The sequence below is a fragment of the Pistacia vera genome, unplaced genomic scaffold (assembly GCF_008641045.1).
Source record: "Pistacia vera cultivar Batoury unplaced genomic scaffold, PisVer_v2 Contig539, whole genome shotgun sequence".
Lineage (NCBI taxonomy): Eukaryota > Viridiplantae > Streptophyta > Magnoliopsida > Sapindales > Anacardiaceae > Pistacia > Pistacia vera.
Genome location: NW_022196378.1, coordinates 232,628 through 255,699, shown reverse-complemented (window position 1 = coordinate 255,699; position 23,072 = coordinate 232,628). Strand labels below are relative to the sequence as shown.

At 34.0% G+C, this 23,072-nt stretch overlaps 1 protein-coding gene and 2 pseudogenes across 1 annotated transcript; 1 reads left to right on the top strand and 2 right to left on the bottom strand.

Annotated features, from left to right (window-relative positions):
• Positions 1-5,982: 5,982 nt before the first annotated feature.
• LOC116107446 lies at positions 5,983-7,227 on the bottom strand (annotated as a pseudogene).
• Positions 7,228-12,592: 5,365 nt separating this feature from the next.
• Positions 12,593-14,064, bottom strand: LOC116107477 (annotated as a pseudogene).
• A 6,982-nt stretch (positions 14,065-21,046) lies between these two features.
• Positions 21,047-22,753, top strand: LOC116107476. The gene has a single exon (XM_031393739.1). The coding sequence runs from the start codon at positions 21,212-21,214 to the stop codon at positions 22,379-22,381; it is 1,170 nt and encodes a 389-aa protein (XP_031249599.1). The 5' UTR covers positions 21,047-21,211; the 3' UTR covers positions 22,382-22,753.
• The last annotated feature ends 319 nt before the right edge of the window (positions 22,754-23,072 follow it).

The following is a 23,072-nucleotide window of genomic DNA, read 5'->3' as shown; positions in this document are numbered from 1 at the left end:
AACAGGACGCTTTGCAAGCAGTGAAGGTCTTTCTATCTCCATTTAAAAGTAACAGAAGTACAAATGGAGCCGACATTAAAACCGGATGGGTCCCCTTATGGACCCGGATTTTCATCTAACCCTAAAGTGACATTTCATCGGCTTTTTATTCTCCATATAGAAAGTTACTAGTTACTACATTCTCTACGTAGACTTTGTATTACGTAACCATTTTTCACGTACCCTAACCTTGCCGGTTGTTCCACACACCACTGTTAATATTCCTCTGCCTGATGTTTAAAACGTAACACGTCATCCACAGAAGTAACCGTACATTTTTTATTATTTTTTATTTGATTTTTGTACTGCTCATCAGTGAAACACGGGATCAATTGATTGCGTAGGAATGATTTTTATATGAAAAGGTCCTCTCCTTTTTATTTTATTTAATTAAATAAAAAAGAAAGGGTCTCAATCTAGATGTGTATGGAATGATCTGTGTGGCTATACAGATGAAGATCCTTGGGGCCGTTCTTGATCTTCTTCTTCTTCTCAAAGCTTTCACCATTATATATATCATCATATATGATGCAGCTTCTCTATTTTCCTCCAATCAAGTTATGGGCTGCGCCTTTATTGCTACCAATCATATAATTTAGTACTCATACGCCATTTACTATCGACGATGGCTACCATGGGAGGAATTTAAGTATAAAATTGGCAGGATTTATATATTTGTGTCGGTGAAGGTGAAGGTGTGTTAGCCGTGAGGGTTAAGGTTTAATTAGGGTTAATTAATTCATAATTAAAGGCCCAGTAACACCAAGTTTTTCATAGAAGCAATTAAATTAATGACTGTATCTGTAACTACAAAGTTCTTATTCAGTTAGTGGACATATGGAGACCTCGTGAAAATGAAATCACTTAATCTGGATTTTTCTTAATACTTACTTATAATAATATATTACTCATCAATCCAACTTTTTACTATTACAGACAAGACTTAATTTAAAAACCCTAAATTTTTATTTATTTTTGCTGATATTTGTGACGGTTGCATCACGTAACTAGTGAATATCATCAAATCATATTCAGATGAACAGTGAATTTAATTATAATAGATATCTCTCGAGAGTTTGAGAGAGAGAGAACAGAATCATTACACAGGGAGAGGGAAAAACGACAAGTAGTTTGTTGTTTATGATTTAATAGTAATACATTGAGTCTAATACTCTTTAATTAGTTTGACTGAAACTCTTGTCTTCGCTTAATTAACAAGAAATAATGTTATTTGTGTAAGAAGAACTTCTATACGTAGGATGGTTAACATCACTCAATCCCAATTGGTTGTTAAGATACAACAAACCCATGATAGTAACCATGTACACATAAATTTCAGACTTAGTTGGAGCCTTAGGTATCTTCAATTTTAATCATAAATTATATGCATGAGCCACAGTTTTCAAATTCTTCGGCTACCTTAATTTACATAACGTAAGGACCAAATTAAATCAATTCTGAACTAATGGTGAATTTAATCATCTCAATTGCCACTGTACACCTATCTCTCAATTTATATATACAATCTAATGAAATCAGACATGTGGGCATATTGGTTTTGTTTTATTATATCAAAACTAAATGAATTGTCATAAGCTACACTGAAAATATTGGTAATCTTTAACCATCACTAGTAATTTAATAGTAAAAGAGCAAAAGAGGATTTAATATAGTCTTCTAAGTTTGAATCATCTTGATGATAAAAGAATAAGAGCATGATCTAACTTGGTCTTTCGAATTCGAGTCCCCACAACCCATAGTAGGGGTGATCACTGGAATTCTTACTCAGTTGATAGTATCAGGGTCCTAGAGAGCTAGTTGAGGTACGCATAAGCTGACTCAAACACCCCGCTCATAAGAAAAATATATATATATTGATAATCTTAATATAAATAAATTACTATATATATATATATATATACATAATGCTAAAATAATCATCAACTCCCCAGTAGAAGCTACTCAATCGTAATAAAGAAATATTTATATTAAATGTCAACCAGTCGGTTGGAATATAGAGAGTTAACCGACAGTGTTTTATTGAGTAGTTAATTTGATAGAATACAATGTGTAAAACGTTTTTATACGTAGACAGCTAAGATAAGAAAAATAGAAAAATATGGATATAGAGATTAGAGAGAGTTGCAGGCAGAGTTGGAAAGCAAGAGGGGCTGTTGATTGATGCAAATCATCCACCATACTGATGTGAAAAATAAGAAGTGACTTTTGCTTCCATGGATCGCAAGCTAGCTAAACTTTGAAAGTAATGTACAAATCATTTTTTAAAGAGACCTTTAGCAGGAATTGAAAAGGGGAAATGATTATCACTTAGCTTTAAGGAGGAGCAATGGAGTGGCATTCGGGCCTACCAGTTAGAAAATTTTAAGAGAACTGATTTTAGCAAGACAATATAATATTAAGTACTTTCCTTTTAAAAGAATGGTTGGTTAAGTTATTAAGTCATGGATGTGATATCTCCACCATCTGCTATTTACTTCTATAATTCAATATTAACCTACTGTTTCCTCACTGTAATTACTCTTATAAATCTTCTCATGAACCCTTCATTCTTTAAAGTAATTATATCAGTCTCTCTCGACTGGACCACTTCAATGGAGATTAAATTTTAACTTTTTTTTCTTTCTTAAAATATGATAACTGTTAAAATAGCATTGAGCTATAATGGAGTAGGCAAAATTAGGAATTCAACAGTGAGGGCATATAATTAATCAAACTCAACTTGAATATACTCAGATCCTGTTTTTAGAATTATAATAATGAGGCAAAACCGACTTGTCCCGTTAATATGGGAGTTCTAACTTCCTCACTTAACTTTTTTCCTACTCCAGCAAAGCTGCAGGCAAGGCAACAAAACGAAGAAATTAATATCAATGTTAAGGTGTTTAAATTGTTGCTTATGAAATATGTAACTGGATATGGAGATATGTGTAGGGCCAAAAAGCCCCTTCATTTCCTCATTGGGATAAATGTTCCCTTAAGAAAAGAGAAAAAAAAATACGTGCATTATTTAACCTACAGATAGCTACATCCCAGAAAACGACTATAAATAAACATTTTTTTTCTCTTTTCTTGTTCATTGTTAAAGGGCTTGTATTAATGCCTTCTCTTAATAGTGCTTTGGGCCGTCATTAGCAATGGGAATTTGTCGAAATTGCCTCTTAATTAAACTGGGCTAGACCCAGTAGAAATTCACCAAACATAACATACATGTATAGTTCTTCAAGTTGCAGTGTTGCTTCAGAAAGAGGCAAAGGCGTCGGAGTAGAAATCACAGAGAGAGGGTTGACAAGATGATCGATGAGACAGTCTTTCCATTTCAATAAAGTTAGGCTGTTTGATTGGATCATTACAACCCTTCTGATAATCAGGTAGAAAAGCAACTTTGTCATTTCAGTTACCCCCCGTACAAAGTGATTATGGCTTTCTAGTTGGCGGACAATTATATGGTCAGTTATTGTTCATCTGTAACAAGCAAACAACTCTTTCCTTTTGGATTCACCGATTTTTTAAACGGCAGAGTTTTGTTTTGTATCCATAATTGTTTCATTATGTCACATCCCGAAGCAACCGCACGGCGCGGGAACATAAAAAATGATTTTTTAATGCTGTTAGGGTTCATGAATCTGGAAGAGGATGTCTTTAATTACCTTATTATGGAAGCATATATATAGCATGTGTTTAAATCATACTTAAAGAAGATAATAGTTATGTTACTGTATATATAATGAAAATACAAAAATGTTAAACAATATATAATCAGATTTTTTTTTTTTTAACCGGGGTGTCTGGACCAGACTAACTTGTGTGCATCACAACTAATCCTCCGAGATTCTGAAGTTAATAATTAGATAAATCTTCCAGTGGTCAATGGCCACCCTTATTACAACGGAGAGAAATCGAACTCAAAACTTATGAATAATGAACTTAAGAGTTTTTATCATCCCACCCAATCACCCAGGGGTCAAATGAAATTCATGCCAATTGCTAATTACAGATGGTAAAAGTGCATAATTAGGGGGTTTTGTCTGAATTTATAAGCTCTAAAATTAAGCTGACATGTTTGTTTATAACTTTTTTGAGCTTACAAAAAAAAAAAAAAAAAAGTTAGGGGGGAGGTGACTTTTTTTTTTTTTTTTGCCTTAAAGCTAGTTTGACCAAATATATTACTACATTATCCTTGTTTAATTTTAAAATTCTTAGTATACCCTTATTTAATGTAGTACATTTTTTTAGTGATTTTATATAAAATATACTTATAAGCCACATTTTACCAAAACAGTCAACTACTATTAGTCACTTATAAGTATTTTAAACAAATACGTAATTGCTTAAAATTTCAAATGTTTATAAGCTAAAATTAGCTATAAGCACTTGTTGCTTAAAAGCTAATTTTTATAAGCTCAGACAAATACCCCCTAATGTATTTATATGCATGATTAACGACAAATAACCGTCCTAATTAATTTATATTTTTGAATTAAAGGCATGAATTTCATTCTAATTTACAACTAAAAGGTGGCCTTTTGGAAATCAGTTAAGAGTTTGGAGGGAATTAAAAAAGCCTTCATTCGATGAGCTTATTAATTTAGCAACACAAAAATTAATGAATAGCTCGGACTAAAACAAAAAACAATAGGACGATGCATGTGCCTTTGTTAATCATTTATATTGTTCATTTTTTACTTCAGTATAAAATAACTAATTAGTTTTACTATTATGATAGTTGTACTATTATCAGATTACGATAGGATAAATTAGATAATTAAGAAATTAATTGATATACCAATTAGCAGCAATTGTACGTAGGTATATATATATATATATATATATATACACGACAATAGTATTTCTATACAGTATAACTGAAATGAAATATCAGCCATTAAGGCGATACTTGATAGTTTTATAAGCCATGATTTGAAAATTTGACAAGCAAAACTTCATCATTAGCTTCATTTAAATTGAATATACACCAATATGACAAAGAACTTGCATGATGTATACGCAAATCATATGTCATTCCATATATATTAATTCTTAACAAATAACGTATCACCATATGTTTGTTCTTGTCAAAAGATGTCCGTTCAATCAAACTAATAACTGAAATGTCCATGAACTGCATATATCGATCTATCCATGAATAAATTTTAATCACTCTCAAGTATTATGAGGTGGTCATAACCAACGAAATTTTAATTTGTTCTATTGAGTTACAAAATTATATAGAGGGTTGCGTAATTACCCATATACAACAACTGGTTATGACCACCTCATAGTACTCCATGATCTACACTCCGATAGCTAAATGTCAACACAGTTGATAATTTCCCGATTAGATAATTCAAAATCGTTGAAAAGTTAAAACAAATCCAGTATATGATTGAACACAGTGGGGCAACTAAATGATTATCAGTATCAAACTTCTAGATTTTGCATGCTTTTATTCTCTCTTGGTTACAAACACCAATTAAGAAAACATGCTGCATACTTTATGTCATATTTCCTCACATTTCACAATCTCACCCAATGAAAGTCAAAAAAGCAGAAAGGAAAGAAAAAGAAACAAACTCTTTTCAAAGACTTGGAAGATTTTGAAAGCTCTCCCAACCCGGAAATCAAAGTAGGAAGGAAGAAGGAAAGAAGGAGAGGGGAGGGTCAGGGATAATATTTTACCGTCATTAATAATTTAAAGAGATCAAGGGAAAGAAGACAGTGTGGTTCCCGTATTGAAGAAGCTGGTGCAATGTCTTCCCCAGAGTGGTCTTCCACATTATCCCAGAATAGAAAGTTCGAGTGCTGAGATTCACCCATTCATTCAACTCTTGCCTCTGTAAGCATCAAGTGCTATTCTCCTCATCACCATGCTACAAGATTGCACTTGATTATGATGATCAATGGGCACCATGTTTTCCATGTCTATTAATGGCGGCAAATAATGAGCATCAATGCCAGTTGTGAAAGAAGTTGAAGGTGGAAGTGATTGAATTGATGCTGGTTTGAATTCCATGTTTCGTTATTCAAGCTGGCTGGTTCATGAAAAGCTCCCTCGTACATTATCAGTAATCCCATCCAGTGAGTTGGGTCAACATAAAAAAGGGCACGAAGAAGAAAAAGGGTTTCATGAACTGGTGGTCTTGTTGTTAATTCTGATTCACTAACTCTATGGTTTGAGGCATAAGTTATTTGGGAATGCTCAGTAGTAGTGTGCTAGTGTCGACATGGCCGTCTGAGGCGCCGAGGGTTTTCGTATCTTCTTTTTGATCCATGAATTCCAGTAGTTCTTTATCTCATGTCTGTTCTTCCAGGCAAATGACTTGCTATATGAGCCCATCTACAATTCCCTCGTGCTCGTTAGAAATTAAACAATTTTAAGAAAATCAAAGTTCTAAATGAGTATGAGTAGAATGTATCAACTAATTACAAATAGATTGTTTTTCAAAGCAAAGTATTCTAAGAAGGGATGAACATTTAACAATATTTAAATGATTGAGTATTAATAAAAAAGAAGAATATATAATTTAGAATGTGAAAGATGGTGAGTATTAATGTTAACAACCTCTGATAGCTGCTTCAGCAACTACTAAAACAGTAGAGATTTCTGGCCATTTTCAAATTCAAAAAACTCGATAATTAATGTTGAGGCTTGTTTAAATTTCTGAAATCGATTGCAAATCCGTCTAATTAATTTCCTGTTTATTTTTTCAAGTTTAAGAACCCTAATCATAACTCTATAAATTCTAAGTTTATACTTAATTTAGTGTATAGTCTAACACAACTTCACCTGAAAAATGGAATGTATATAGAAGAGAGTTTGCTTAAACCTGTTCCCTACAACACTATGAAGGCTAATAATCAACTTCTCCTCTTCAGGAGTAAACCCCCTCTTCTGATATCGGGCCTCAAATATTTATCCATCTTAAGCGACAACCTTGCACATCTTTGAAGACTGGAAAAGTTTTCACAAAATATATATAATTAATATATTAATTTAATTAATTACACGCAGAGTGACTAAGAGAGAGAGCACACCGACCAGCTTTCTCAGGCACTTCACTCCAGCAGCCATAGCCATGAGTAGTGAGTATCTGATGAGCTTCTCATCTTCTTCGGAGACCAAAGGCCTCTCTTGACCTTCTGTTGGTTGCAGCACGAGTGGTGACCCATGTTATCTTAACCTAATTTCTCTTCTTTTCTTCTTCTTGTTCTTGTCCTCTGTATATTTCGGTTTGTTTGTTTTGATTTTCCTGATATATGTACAGAGAATAATTGAAAAAGGACGCTTTGCAAGCAGTGAAGGTCTTTCTATCTCCATTTAAAAGTAACAGAAGACAAATGGAGCCGACATTAAAACCGGATGGGTCCCTTAGGACCCGGATTTTCATCTAACCCTAAAGTGACATTTCATCGGCTTTTTATTCTCCAATAGAAACGTTACTACATTCTCTACGTGACTTTGTATTACGTAACCATTTTTCACGTACCCTAACCTTGCGGTTGTTCCACACACCACTGTTAATATTCCTTGCTGATGTTTAAAACGTAAAGTCATCCACAGAAGTAACCGTACATTTTTTATTTTTTTTATTTGATTTTTACTGCTCATCAGTGAAACACGGGATCAATTGATTGCGTAGAATGATTTTTATATGAAAAGGTCCTTCCTTTTATTTATTAATAAATAAAAAAGAAAGGGTCTCAATCTAGATGTGTATGGAATGATCTGTGTGTACAGATAGAAATCCTTGGGGCCGTTCTTGATCTTCTTCTTCTTCTCAAAGCTTTCACCATTATTATATATCATATATGATGCAGCTTCTCTTTTCCTCCAATCAAGTTAGGGCTGCGCCTTTATTGCTACCAATCATATAATTTAGTACTCATACGCCATTTACTATCGACGATGGCTACCGGGAGGAATTTAAGTATAAAATTGGCAGGATTTATATATTTGTGTCGGTGAAGGTGAAGGTGTGTTAGCCGTGAGGGTTAAGGTTTTAAGCACGAACATACTCCTTTGACTTGAAGCTCTGCATCAACTTAATCACCTGTAGATTTGGAACATCGATATCCGGGTGCTTTGCCAAATTGTAGTCCTTCTTTGCATAGCACACACCCTCTAATAATGACATGAAAAGTAAAATGTTTATACACTATATTAAAAATGCAAACAGAATTTTATTTAAAAAAAAAAAAAAAAAAGACACAAAAGTCAATTGACGATACCTTGAAAGAGGTACTTGGAAATCTCACGACGGTTCTTCTCTGGAATGATCTGAATGCACAGAAGATTAAACAATTAGAGCAGCGGATTTTATATTTTATTTAATTTCCTGTTTGATTCGCACAGAAGAGAACATATTGGAAAAAAAAGAGAGAGAATTACCATGATTGCGAAGAGGAGGAGATTGCAGTGAAAGGACTAGGAGGCGGCAACAATGCGCTAATCTCACTCTGTTATCGCTCTCGCAGAAGATAAACCCTAGTTCTAGTTTCGTTTTTTTATAGATTCTCCCGGGATCTCATTCTGTGTTTTGGGCCAACCTAGGCCCATATTTTCGTAAGCGAACTAATATAATGAGGTGGATTTAGCAATTTTTGGGCTTAAAAAGAGCCTGTAAATTTTCGAATTTGGACTTTATTTACATGTTTCAACAATGGCTTCTCTGATAATGGGGTGGAAATGGACATAGCACTTTTTGGGCCCAAGCTAAAATGTCATATGAAGTTCTCTTGTTTTTGGCATTAATGGCTTCTGAACTTAACTTCGAAATTCACTGGTTTTTGTCAACCGTGTGGGCACATACCGTGGTTCTGTCATGAGAAGATGCCCTTTTTCTTTTTTAGTTTTATTGGGGACTTGAACTTAAAAGAATACACCTTTGAAGAGTTGCTCTATATTGATGTGATTAGAAAGAGGTTTAGACAGAAATGGTTAAAATAATCGATATATAAAATTGTTGGAGTTGTCGACCACTTCAGTATTATTGGGTTTGGGTTTAAAAATAGAAATCATTGTAGGCCCCTTTGGTTCACTATTTTTACCTTATCCTATCCAATTCTATCCAAATACATATTTGTTTCAATATTCAAAATTCTCTTTAAAAGACAATACTATTCTATTCAACTTAAAATATTTAGATTATTCTTAATACCCTAGGTTTGTTAATTTAACTAAACACCTCCAACAATAAAAATTTATAAATTGATTAAAACATCATCACTCACCCACATTTGTCAAATTCTACCCACCACCGTTGGAAGGTGGCCGGAATCTATCGTAATGGTGCACTATTGGTTGGATAAGGCAGGTAGTGCGTCGACATGGCCTTTTTCGACCAAATTTGGCCACATTTGTTTTTTTTACAATGTACATATCTTGGTCGTCGTTGACCGTCAACGACGGTCAAGATATGGTTGTCAAAGACGGCCAAATCTGGCTTTTTTTCGACTAGATCCATGGTGGATATGGCCGGAAATGCCAGATCGGCGTAATACTGGCCATATCCAACCAGTAGAATGCCATTACTGCAGATTCTGGCCACCTTTCAGCGGTGGTGACCAGAATCTGGCAAATATGGATTGGTGGGGGTGTTTTTTCAATTTATAAACTTTTATTGTTGGGGATGTTTAGTTAAATTAACAAATTTAGGAGGGTTAAAAATAATCTAAATATTTTCAAAAAATGCTATTAAAAAATTTACAAAAAACTTCTTAGAATACTACTCAACTCAACTTTTTCCAAAAGACTATTCTAAAAACTCTCAAAATAGTGAACCAAATGGAGTCTGTAATATTAGGTTTTAGTATTTTAAACCTAATATATAAACATATTTTTCTTTTATATGAGTGTGATAGAAAACAATAGGGTAAATTATATTCATTGTAAATGAGAAAGGTGAGACAGTAATATAATAATATTGATTCAGTTGAACGTATCTTGTTAATATGGTAAACCATGGCAAAATCATCGTATATTTATTCTTTCCCTTTATTGTTTGTTGTTTGTTTATTTAGTGTATCTCTCTATTAGTTCAAAAATGTGGGTTTTCCAAAAAAAAAAAAAAAAAATTGATGAGCTGAAATGACAGTAGCCCATCAATTATATTTGCTGGATCAATTTCTTTCATGACATTCAGATGTCCCGTATCTTCCTCATTAGTTCATCACAACATGGAGATCTAATTAAAGCATATAATTCCGGGAAATGCAGAAGGGCCGGGGACAGCGCTCTCCCCCACCTAAAGTGATGTTACTGATATGAGCAGATCGTGAGACAAGAATGAGATAAAGAGAAAAGAAAAATCATTCCATAAATGTTCTAGCAATAATCTCTTCGGGAGTTCTCATGTTGGTGTCTGTAGGGACATCCTTTAAATCAAGTTGCCCTTAATAGATTACCAAACCAATTAATCATAGAACTGCAAAGTTGATATATGATCAGGAGAAAAAGACTGATGCGATCGTTCTAGAATAATATTAGTGAAGAGATTTCACATAACATAACATACATGTATTATATATAGTTCTTCAAGTTGCAGTGTTGCTTCAGAAAGAGGCAAAGGCGTCGGAGTAGAAATCACAGAGACGGGTTGACAAGATGATCGATGAGACAGTCTTTCCATTTCAATAAAGTTAGGCTGTTTGATTGGATCATTACAACCCCTTCTGATAATCAGGTAGAAAAGCAACTTTTGTCATTTCAGTTACCCCCCGTACAAAGTGATTATGGCTTTCTAGTTGGCGGATAATTATATGGTCCGTTATTGTTATCTGTAATAAGAAACAACTCTTTCCTTTTGCATTCACCTATTTTTTAAACGGCAGAGTTTTGTTTTTGTATCCATAATTGTTTCATTATGTCACATCCCAGAAGCAACCGCAGGGCGGCGGGAACATAAAAAATGATTTTTTTAATCCCTGTTAGGGTTCATGAATCTGGAAGAGGATGTCTTTAATTACCTTATTATGGAAGCATGTGTTTAACTCATACCTTAAAAGAAGATAATTAGTTATGTTACTGTATAGATAATAAAAATGCAAAAATCAAACAATATATAGTCAGATTTTTTTTTTTTTTTTAACGGGGTGTTTGGATTAACTTATGTGCTCATACTAATCCTCCGAAGTCTTGAAGGTAACAATTGGATAAATCTTCTAATGACCAGTGACCGCTCCTATTAGCAGTTGAGGAAAATCAAACTCAAAACCTCTTGAATAATACACCTAAGGTTTTTATTGTCTATTGGTTGCTAATTATAGATGGTAAAAACTATATAACTTAGTGTATTTATATGCATGATTAACGACAAAACTAACCTGCCTAATTAATTTATTATTGAATTAAGGCATGATTCATTCTAATTACAATTAAAGGTGGCCTTTTGGAAATCAGTTAGAGTTCAAGGGAATTAAAAAGGTTTCATTCGATGAGCTTATTAATTTATATTATAGCAACACAAAATTATGAATACTCGGACTAAAACAAAAAAAACAAGGACGATGCATGTGCCTTTGTTAATCATTTATATGTTTCATTTTTTAATTCAGTATAAAATTAACTAATTACTTGTACTATTATGATAGTTGTACTATTATCGATTACGATAGGATAAATTAGATATTTAAGAAATATTGATATACCAATTAGCAGCATTTGTACGTATATATATATAACAATAATATGTATAACAGTATAACTGAAATGAAATATATCAGCCATTGAAGGCGATACTTGATAGTTTTATAAGCCATGATTTGAAAATTTGACGCAAACTTCATCATTAGCTTCATTAAATTGAATATACACCAATATGACAAAGAACTTGCATGCATGTATACGCAAATCATATGTCAATTCCATATATTTAATTCTTTAACAAATAACGTATCACCTATGTTTGTTTCTGTCAAAAGATGTCCGTTCAATCAAACTAATAACTGAAATAGTCCATGAACTGCCATATATCGATCTATCCATGTATATTTTATCACTCTTCAAGTATTATGAGGTCATAACCAACGAAATTTAATTTGTTCTATTGAGTTACCAAAATTATATAAGGGTTGCGTAATTACCCATATACAACAACTGGTTATGACCACCTCATAGTACTCCATGATCTACACTCCGATAGCATATAATGTCAACACAGTTGATAATTTCCCGATTAGATAATTCAAAATCGTTGAAAGTTAAACAAATCCAGTACTATGATTGAACACAGTGGGGCAACTAAATGATTTCATCAGTATCAAACTTTTCTAGTTTTTGCATTGCTTTTATTCTTTTCTCTTCGGTTTACAAACACCAATTAAGAAAACATTGCTTGCATACTTTATGTCATATTCCTCACATTTCACATCTCACCAATGAAAGTCAAAAAGCAGAAAGGAAAGAAAAAAGAAACAAACTCTTTTCAAAAGACTTGGAAGATTTGAAAGCTCTCCCAACCCTGGAAATCAAAGTAGAAGGAAGGAAGGAAAGAAGGAAGGGGAGGGTCAGGGATAATATTTTACCGTCATTAATAATTTAAAGAGATCAAGGGAAAGAAGACATTGTGTTTCCCGTATTTGAAGAAGCTGGTGCAATGTCTTCCCCATCGAGTGGTCCTTCCACATTATCCCAGAATAGAAAGTTCGAGTGCTGAGATTCAACCCATTCTTCAACTCTTGCCTCTGTAAGCACTCAAGTGCTATCTCTCCTTCATCATCCATGCTACAAGATTGCACTTGATTATATGATCAATGGGCACCATGTTTTCCATGTTCTCTATTAATGGCGGCAAATAATGAGCATCAATGCCAGTTGTGAAAGAAGTTGAAGGTGGAAGTGATTGAATTTGATGCTGGTTTGAATTCCATTTTTCGTTATTCAGCTGCTGGTTCATGACAGCTCCCCTCGTACATTATCAGTAATCCCTCCAGTGGAGTTGGTTCAAACATAAAAAAAGGGCACGAAGAAGAAAAAGGGTTTCATGAACTGGTGGTCTGTTGTTAATTCTTGATTCACTAACTCTAGTTGGTTGAGGCATAAGTTATTTGGGAATGCTCAGTAGTAGTAGTGCTAGGCGTCGACATGGCCGTCTGAGGCGCCGAGGGTTTTCGTATCTTCTTTTTGATCCAGAATTCCAGTAGTTCTTTATCTCATTGTCTGTTCTTCCAGGCAAATGACTTGCTATATGAGCCCATCTACAATTCCCTCGTGCTCGTTAGAAATTAAACAATTTTAAGAAATACAAAGTTCTAAAATGAGTAGAATTGTATTCAACTTAATTCAAATAGATTTTTTTCAAAGCAAAGTATTCTATAGAAGGGATAACTTTAACAATATTTAAATGATTGAGTATTAACTAAAAAAGAAGAAATATATATATTATATTTAGAATGTGAAAGATGTGAGTATTTGTTAACAACCTCTGATAGCTGCTTCAGCAACACTAAAACATAGAGATTTCTGGCCTTTTCAATTCAAAAACTCGATAATTAATGTTGGGCTTGTTTAAAATTTCTGAAATCGATTGCAAATCCGTCTAATTAATTTCCTGTTTATTTTTTCAAGTCTAGAACCCTAATCATAACTCTTATAAATTCTAGTTATACTTAATTTAGTGTATAGTCTAACACACACTTCACACTGAAAAATGGAATGTATATAGAGAAGTTTGCTTAAAACCTGTTCCCTCACACACATGAAGGCTAATAATCAACTTCTCCTCTTCAGGAGTAAACCTCCCTCTTCTGATATCGGGCCTCAATAATTTATCCATCTTAAGCGACACTCTTGCCACATCTTTGAAGACCTGGAAAAGTTTTCACAATTATATATAAATTTAATTAATTACACGCAGAGTGTAAGAGAAGAGCACACCGACCAGCTTCCTCAGGCACTTCACTCCAGCAGCCATAGCCATGAGTAGTGATGTATCTGAGCTTCTCATCTTCTTCAGGAGACCAAAGGCCTCTCTTGACCTTCTGTTGGTTGCAGCACGAGTGGTGACCCATGTTATCTTAACCTTAATTTCTCTTCTTTCTCTTCTTGTTCTTGTCCTCTGTATTTTCGGTTTGTTTTGTTTTGATTTTCCTGATATATGTACAAGAATTAATTGAAACAGGACGCTTTGCAAGCAGTGAAGGTCTTCTATCTCCATTTAAAAGTAACAGAAGTCACAATGGAGCCGACATTAAAACCGGATGGGTCCCCTTATGGACCCGGATTTTCATCTAACCCTAAAGTGACATTTCATCGGCTTTTTATTCTCCATATAGAAAGTTACTAGTTCTACATTCTCTACGTAGACTTTGTATTACGTAACCATTTTTCACGTACCCTAACCTTGCCGTTTGTTCCACACACCACTGTTAATATTCCTCGCCTGATGTTTAAAACGTCACGTCTCCACAGAAGTAACCGTCATTTTTTATTATTTTTTATTTGATTTTTGTACTGCTCATCAGTGAAACACGGGATCAATTGATTGCGTAGGAATGATTTTATATGAAAAGGTCCTCTCCTTTTTATTTTATTTTAATAAAAAGAAAGGGTCTCAATCTAGATGTGTATGGAATGATCTGTGGCTATACAGATAAGATCCTTGGGGCCGTTCTTGATCTTCTTCTTCTTCTCAAAGCTTTCACCATTATATATATCAATATATGATGCAGCTTCTCTATTTTCCTCCAATCATTTATGGGCTGCGCCTTTATTGCTACCAATCATATATTTAGTACTCATACGCCATTTATATCGACGATGGCTACCATGGGAGGAATTTGTATAATTGGCAGGATTTATATATTTGTGTCGGTGAAGGTGAAGGTGTGTTAGCCGTGAGGGTTAAGGTTTATTAGGGTTAATTAATTCATATTAAGGCCCAGTAACACCAAGTTTTTCATAGAAGCAATTAAATTAATGACTGTATCTGAACTACAAGTTCTTATTCAGTTAGTGGACATATGGAGACCTCGTGAAAATGAAATCACTTAATCTGGATTTTTCTTAATACTTACTTATAATAATATATTACTCATCAATCCAACTTTTTACTATTCAGACAAGACTTAATTTAAAAACCCTAAATTTTTATTTATTTTTGCTGATATTGTGACGGTTGCATCGCGTAACTAGTGAATATCATCAAATCATATTCAGATGAACTGAATTTAATTATAATAGATCTCTCGAGAGTTTGAGAGAGAGAGAACAGAATCATTACACAGGGAGAGGGAAAACGACAAGTATTTGTTGTTTTGATTTAGTAATACATTGAGTCTAATACTCTTTATTAGTTTGACTGAAACTCTTGTCTTCGCTTAATTAACAAGAAATAATGTTATTGTGTAAGAAGAACTTCTATACGTAGTGGTTAACATCACTCAATCCAATTGGTTGTTAAGATACAACAAACCCATGATAGTACCATTACACATAAATTTCAGACTTAGTTGGAGCTTTAGGTATCTTCAATTTTAATCATAATTATATGCATGAGCCACAGTTTTCAAATTCTTCGGCTACCTTAATTTACATAACGTAAGGACCAATTAAATCAATTCTGAACTAATGGTGAATTTAATCATCTCAATTGCCACTGTACACCTATCTCTCAATTTAATATTATCATCTAATGAAATCAGACATTTGGTAATCTTTAACCATCAATGAGTTTTAATAGTAAAAGAGCAAAAGAGGATTTAATGTGTTCTCAAGTTCCATCATCTTGATGACAAAAATAGAGATGATCTAACTTGGTCTTTCGAGTTCAAGTCCCCACAGCCCCTAATAGGGGTGACCACTGAAATTCTTATCCATCGATAGTATCAGGGTCCTAGAAGGCTAGTTAAGGTACACGTAAGCTGCCCCAGACACCCCACTCATAAGAAAACATATATATATTATATAATAAAATTTACTCTCTTATTGATGCTAAAACATCACACTCCCCAGTAGAAGCTACGCAATCGTAATAAAGAATATTTATATTATGTCAACCATCGGTTGGAATATGAGAGTTAACCGACAGTGTTTTATTGAGTAGTTAATTTGATAGAATACAATGTGTAAAACGTTTTTATACGTAGACAGCTAGATAAGAAAAATATGGATATAGAGATTAGAGAGAGTTGCAGGCAGAGTTGGAAAGCAGAGGGGCTGTTGATTGATGCAAATCATCCACCATACTGATGGAAAAATAGAAGTACTTTTGCTTCCATGGATCGCAAGCTAGCTAAACTTTGAAAGTAATGTACAAATCATTTTTTAAAGAGACCTTTAGCAGGAATTGAAAAGGGGAAATGATTATCACTTAGCTTTAAGGAGAGCAATGGAGTGGCATTCGGGCCTACCAGTTAGAAAATTTTAAGAGAACTGATTTTAGCAAGACAATATAATATTAAGTACTTTCCTTTTAAAGAATGGTTGGTTAAGTTATTAAGTCATGGATGTGATATCTCAACCATCTGCTATTTACTTCTATAATTCAATATTACACTACTGTTTCCTCACTGTAATTACTCTTATAAATCTTCTCATGACCCTTCATTCTTTAAAGTAATTATATCAGTCTCTCTCGACTGGACCACTTCAATGGAGATTAAATTTTAACTTTTTTTTCTTTCTTAATATGATAACTGTTAAAATAGCATTGACTATAATGGAGTAGGCAAAATTAGAATTCACAGTGAGGGCATATAATTAATCAACCAACTTGAATATACTCAGATCCTGTTTTTAGAATTATAATAATGAGCAAAACCGACTTGTCGGGTAAAATGGGAGCTCTAACTTCCTCACTTAACTTTTTTCCTACTCCAGCAAAGCTGCAGGCAAGCCAACAAAACGAAGATTAATATCAATGTTGGGTGTTTAAATTGTTGCTTATGAAATATGTAACTGGATATGGAATGTGTAGGCCAAAAAGCCCCTTCATTTCCTCATTGGGATAATGTTCCCTAAAGAAAAGAAAAAAAATACGTGCATTATTTAACCTACAGAACTACATCCCAGAAAGCGACTGTAATGAACATTTTTTTTTTCTCTTTTCTTGTTCATTGTTAAAGGGCTTGTATTAATGCCTTCTCTTAATAGTGCTTTGGGCCGTCATTAGCATGGGAATTTGTCGAAATTGCCTCTTAATTAACTGGGCTAGACCCAGTAGAAATTCACCAGCTAGTCATATTAAGCTTTCACAAACCGTTGCCTTGCCTGTCTCTTAATTAGGCATAAACCCAAAACAATTACATATTGGTTGTAGTTAGAATTTGCCACGCTCATCCACCAAATTTATCAAATAATCAGACTCGTGGTTTGTTCTCACCAAGTCCGATATTCGAGCCCCCTTATCGACATTTGTATGGCTCCATATTAACACGTAGATTACCAAATACTATTATTTTGGCTTTTAGAAATTTGTTGGGTTAACTGTGTTGAAATCACAGAAATCACACCCAAAATACACAATAATAAAGCAGAAGCTAATAAAAAAGAGTCTACTAATCTTGTTTGTTCCCAATAAAAAATTACTCTAGCATTCAAATAGAATAGCTTTATTGAGTTTCAAAAATTTGTTGAATACAATAATGAAAGTATCGACAGTTTACTCTTTCTCTTTATTTCTCATATTAGGTTTTCTAAAATCTAATCACATTCGAGCTAAACTCTGACAGACACATATAACGCTTCTATGGAGATACGTAATTTAATTTATGCTAATAGAAAGAAAGACTAGAAAAGAAATAAATAAATAAAGAAATAGAAACAGAAAACAGAATAAGAAAAATAGAAAAGAAAATGCATAATTTATGCATTTGTGCATTTGCATCATGAATATGCATAATACCATACTTATTATCATGGGTAGTGAAAAAATTAGAAAACAGAGAGAAAAATAGAGAGCAAAACAGAGAAAGAACAGAGAGAAGAATAGAGAATACTCGGGAAATGAGTTGTAAAGAAAGAAATTCAGGATTTAAGCAACGGAGAGAGAATGGTAGCATAGCGGGTTTACTTACTGAGTCATTAGTGTTCACTCCGTTATTTTTAATGTTTTACAGGTAATAGGTAAGTTGCGATTGCTCAGAACATCACGCAGTGGAAAGGTTGGACTACACTGTCAAGTTGCTATTTTTTAGAATATTTTGTATATAAAGAAAAATTAAATATAAGCCCATACTTTATTACTCGTATACATATGTGCATTTTCTTATATATATTTTTAATAAGTTTTAATGATTATTTTACGAGTATACTAGCTAGAAAGAAACCATTATAATATAAATATTTACAAACCAACTTTAAGTTCGTTTACTAATTAGACTTACCAGGAAAGGGGCAACTGAGTCGAAACCAACATTAATCAGGTGCAAAGTATTAAGAAAAAAACATAATTAATTTGCTAATCTCAAGTTAATTACTTACTACGTGCGGTTTATTAATACTATAATCTTCACTTAATTATATACACTTACAGTGAGTTTTCCTCAGTCAATGTCGTTGACTACCATATAAAACAATGCTATTAATTAACCTCTGTCAATTCTAACTTGTTAGAAGGTTTTGTCAAAATTGATTAAGAAAATAATGTCCTTATTGCAGTAGGTGAATTCCTGTTTACGCCTTGACGGTCAGCTGATCCCTGAATTCAATATCACGTTTTTTTTTTTTTTTTTTTGTTTTTTTAGTGATGAGTAATGTCTTTGATTTACATATAATTTAATTAATTTTCTAGAATCTTAATACTTTTTTTTATGACTATAAATATTCGAATTAGTTTACATACACCTCAATTAATCATTTGGAGTCATAGAATTATTAATTGGGTAAAAACTCTAATAATTATCTCAATTAACAATCGTAGAGTGATTTTAAATTTAAGATTTTTTAAATAATATGTCTAAAAAATTCTTATCAAACCATTCCACCAACAAAAGGTTGTTTTACAGTTCCCGGCTTCTTGACAAATGAATTATAATAAACAATATAAATTGTCTTTGCTTTATGTTTAACTAGGCCATTTGGCTTAAGGTTCGTGACTTGTGTCATTAGGTAAGTAATTAATTAAGGAAGAGCTTATTAGAGGTGATCACATGTTTATTGATGTGACATTGCCTTATTTAAGATCTAATAATTGTTCATTGTAGTGGTATACTTTGGAATATTTAACGCCAAATGTACCTGTTGATACCCTAGTTTAAAACAAAGATCTAGAATGAAACAACGAAATCAGTGGCTAATACAATTATTAATCAATTAAACCTTGCTCACAGAATAAGACTCAACATATATGTTAATATATTCTGACAGCTAATCTAATATTTTCTTAATCTCTATAATAATGAAACCTTTAAATAAATCATCTGAGACTGTTACCCAAATATTTAAACATAATTTACATATCTAACACAAACTTCTCATGTCTTAATCACTTCATTAAATTGTATTTTATCACTTATTCAACTCTGGTCACAACGTGTGAGAGGGTATTTGAAGATTAAAAATAATTTTTCAAAACCCTAAAGGGTCTGTCTAGCGATCAAGGCGGTTTGTTTCCTTCTTTTCTAGGTTCAAATCTTGAGACTACTTATTATAATAATATTGTAGTTTACCTAATTCTTTAGACTTGTAGAATGTTTACTAAACGTTGAGATTGATTGGGGTACGTACAAACTTGGACGCCTCATTTAGACGGTTACCAAAAAGAAAAAAATAAAATCCTCGGATGAAGAAGAATAATAAACGATAAAACCAGAAAGTTGAGCATTAATTGTTATCATATATTGTTGGGGCGGGGCCAAGCGAGGCCGGCTATGGATCTCATGAACTCTGAAGTATCTGTCAAATGGGGATTTGGGATTTATGAAAGTGAGGCATGGCCGGGCATATTCATATTGGTCATGGTCATGGTCAGGTGTATAGTATTAGTAAACAAACACGTTGACTTGTGGCAAATATTCCACCTCAATCAAATATTCCACATGGTTGCTTACTTGCTTTCATATTTTTCACAGTCAATTCAAAAAGCTTCATATATTTTATTAGCCTTTACTTTATAAAAGTTTCGTCTTTATTAATTTTTCAACATGTTACCATCATACTTGCATATGAGCTTCTTTAAATACAAAAGCATTGAGCTAATTTTGAACTATAATTTAAAAAAAAAAAAAAAATTAATCACAAATTAGAAGTTAAAAGTCCCATTGGTGGGTCGGAAATCCTGGGTCAACCTCGCCCATTTACTATAAATAACCCAGGAAAAATGTTATCAAATCTACATCAAAATCCAAGCTGTCAATTGGCCAGCTATATCACAGGGCCACCATGAAGTAATCATCAAATCGAGGGAGATACGATTGGATGGAGTGAATGGCCGGCAAGCAAAGAGCTATGTTGTGGTGGGGAGCATTGGAATAGCAAGTAAAACGATCAAGGGGGTGCGTGCGCAAAGGCTGATCGTGCGTGAGCGTAGTAGTGAATCAAAATGACTCGGTCAAAGAAACCCTTTTACTTTTTTTTTTTTCCAAATTTTCTCTTTTGGCTCTGACATTGAAGAGGGTGACCTGTCTTATGCAAGAACGAACTACGCGTCAAGAGGAGCGATCAACTAGAGCAATAAGCCAATTCTTAAAAGGATGGTTTTACATTTATAGCCCTTCTTTCCAGTCAAACTACCAAATTGCCATTTAAAGCTACTAACCTTGTACTAATTTCAATTTTTTTTATATATATTTATGTTAACCAATTCTATGATAAGATATTATGGCATTATTTAATTTCTGATTAATACATAAACTGGGCAAACACTACACTATTAAAGGGAACTTAATCGTATCCTTTGTACAATAATGGAGGGCAATAATGGGCAAATTGGGAATAAAAGGTAAAATACAGCCAAGTCAGCGTCCCCAATAAGGAAGAAGAACCGGTCTCGTCCTAGACAAGCCGTGGCCACGTATTTTGCCCCGTATATAACTTGTTAATCAAACCTCCTTTATCTTAAAACTCTCTGACTTCTTCTTCTTCTTCTTCTTCTTCTTCCTCTTCTTCTCTGTTTTCATATCATTTCATTTCCTTCCCTTTGTTTTTTATGCTAACTTTTTCTCACCCAACAAAAAGTGTCTCTTAATCATATATTATCTTCAAGATATTTTGATTACAATGCCTGCGACAGATTACCAGGGTTCGTTTCTCGGCCGAATTAGTATTCGCCGGAACCAAGTCATGTCCATGGAGGGAAACCACGAACAAGAACTCGAAGACCTGGAGCTTTTTCAGAAACACGTGGCTGATCGTTTCGCTGATTTGTTACCACCACAACCGTCGGATGAAACCCACACCGACCCTCTTCTCTCAATCTCTTGGCTTCGTAAACTCCTGGACGCGTTCCTCTGTTGTGAGGCTGAATTTAAAGCTATTTTGATCATGGGTCGTGAGACATCTCAGATTTTGAAGCCACCTCTCGATCGCTTGATCCCTGAACTGCTTGAAAGAACGGTGAAAGCTTTAGATATTTGTAATGCGATCACCAACGGGATTGAGTCCGTGAGACACTATCAAAAATTGGCTGAGATTGCGGTCACTGCCCTGGAGAATAAACCAATTGGTGATGGGCAAATTAAGCGAGCTAGGAGAGCGTTGAATTCGTTGGTAACTGCAATGACTACTGAGGACAAAGACGGGAACAATTATACGAGAACTTGGTCTTTTGGACGCCGAGGTGCTGCTTCAGGGAATAATAAAGTCACGGGTCAATTGAGATCACTTTCTTGGTCCGTGTCTAGAAACTGGTCCGCAGCGAGACAGATTCATGCTTTGACAACAAACCTTGTGGCTCCACGAGGCGGCGAGTCGTCAAGTTTGGCTTCGACGGTTTATGTAATGAGTACTGTTATGTTGTTTGTGATGTGGGCTATAGTGGCTGCGATTCCTTGTCAAGAGAGGGGCGGATTGGCTACACACTTTCCTGTGCCTAAACAATTGGCTTGGGCTCAGAGTATGATTGTTTTGCATGAAAAGATTGGCGAGGAATGGAAGAAGAAAGAAAAGAAAGGATCAGCTGGGTTGCTTGATGAGATGCAAAAGATGGAGAAATTGGGCCAGTCTTTGATTGACTTTACTGATAACTTTCAGTTTCCTGCGGAAGATGAGCGGGTGGAGGAGGTGGCTACACAAGTGGCGGAATTGGCGGAGACTTGCCGGAAAATGCAGGATGGTTTGGTTCCTTTACAGCTCCAGATTAGGGAAGTGTTTCATAGAATGGTTAGAAGCAGAACCGAGATTCATGACTTGTTGGAGTCAAATGGGAAACTTTCCGCACCCATGGTATAAAGATGTGCTGGGGTTTCTTCTGGGTCGAATTCTGTGGAAAAAAAAAAGATGTCTTGATGAGCTCTCTTCAATGTAGAAAAATCATTGAGGCAATATATTGTTCCCAGGTTCAAGGTATAAACATGGCTACTTTGAGTCTGCGATGTGGATTTGGATTCAGGTTCATCTTGTTAGAGTTTAGCTACTAAAGTTGTGGAGAAATATGCATTTCCAAATGTGAAATGTAGTGTTTTTTGTTTTATTTATTTATTTATTTTTATTAACCGCTTAAGTACAGAAACTTTTCTCTTCAGAGAAATGTATATAGATTAGTCATAAATCTTTGTACTTCAAAGTTAATTAAAAAGGAAGTTCTCCAAATTCAGAATGCGGTGTATGAAATCCTGTTAATTTTATCAGGTTCAAGTAAATTTCTGCCAAATCTGTGACAAACCCATTTCAGAGCCAATATCGCTGGTTTGAAAATCTGCTTTTATTCTATACTTACTCATGATAAACAAAGTTAAACGTACTAAATATAAATTAATCCTTCTTTTTCCCCTTAAAGTTAGCCACCCGCATACGGTTTTGCGGTTGGGAGGATTGAGTTTTTTAGATGGGAAAAAATTTGGATGGCTGTGACAGGTTGTTCCCTCATAAAGAAAATATCATCCTGATTTTACACATGTAATGCATTATCAATGTTTTTGCT

What these genes read in the sequence shown, in the direction of transcription:
- LOC116107476 (XM_031393739.1), top strand. Translation starts at nt 21,212, where the DNA reads ATGCCTGCGACAGATTACCAGGGTTCGTTTCTCGGCCGAATTAGTATT.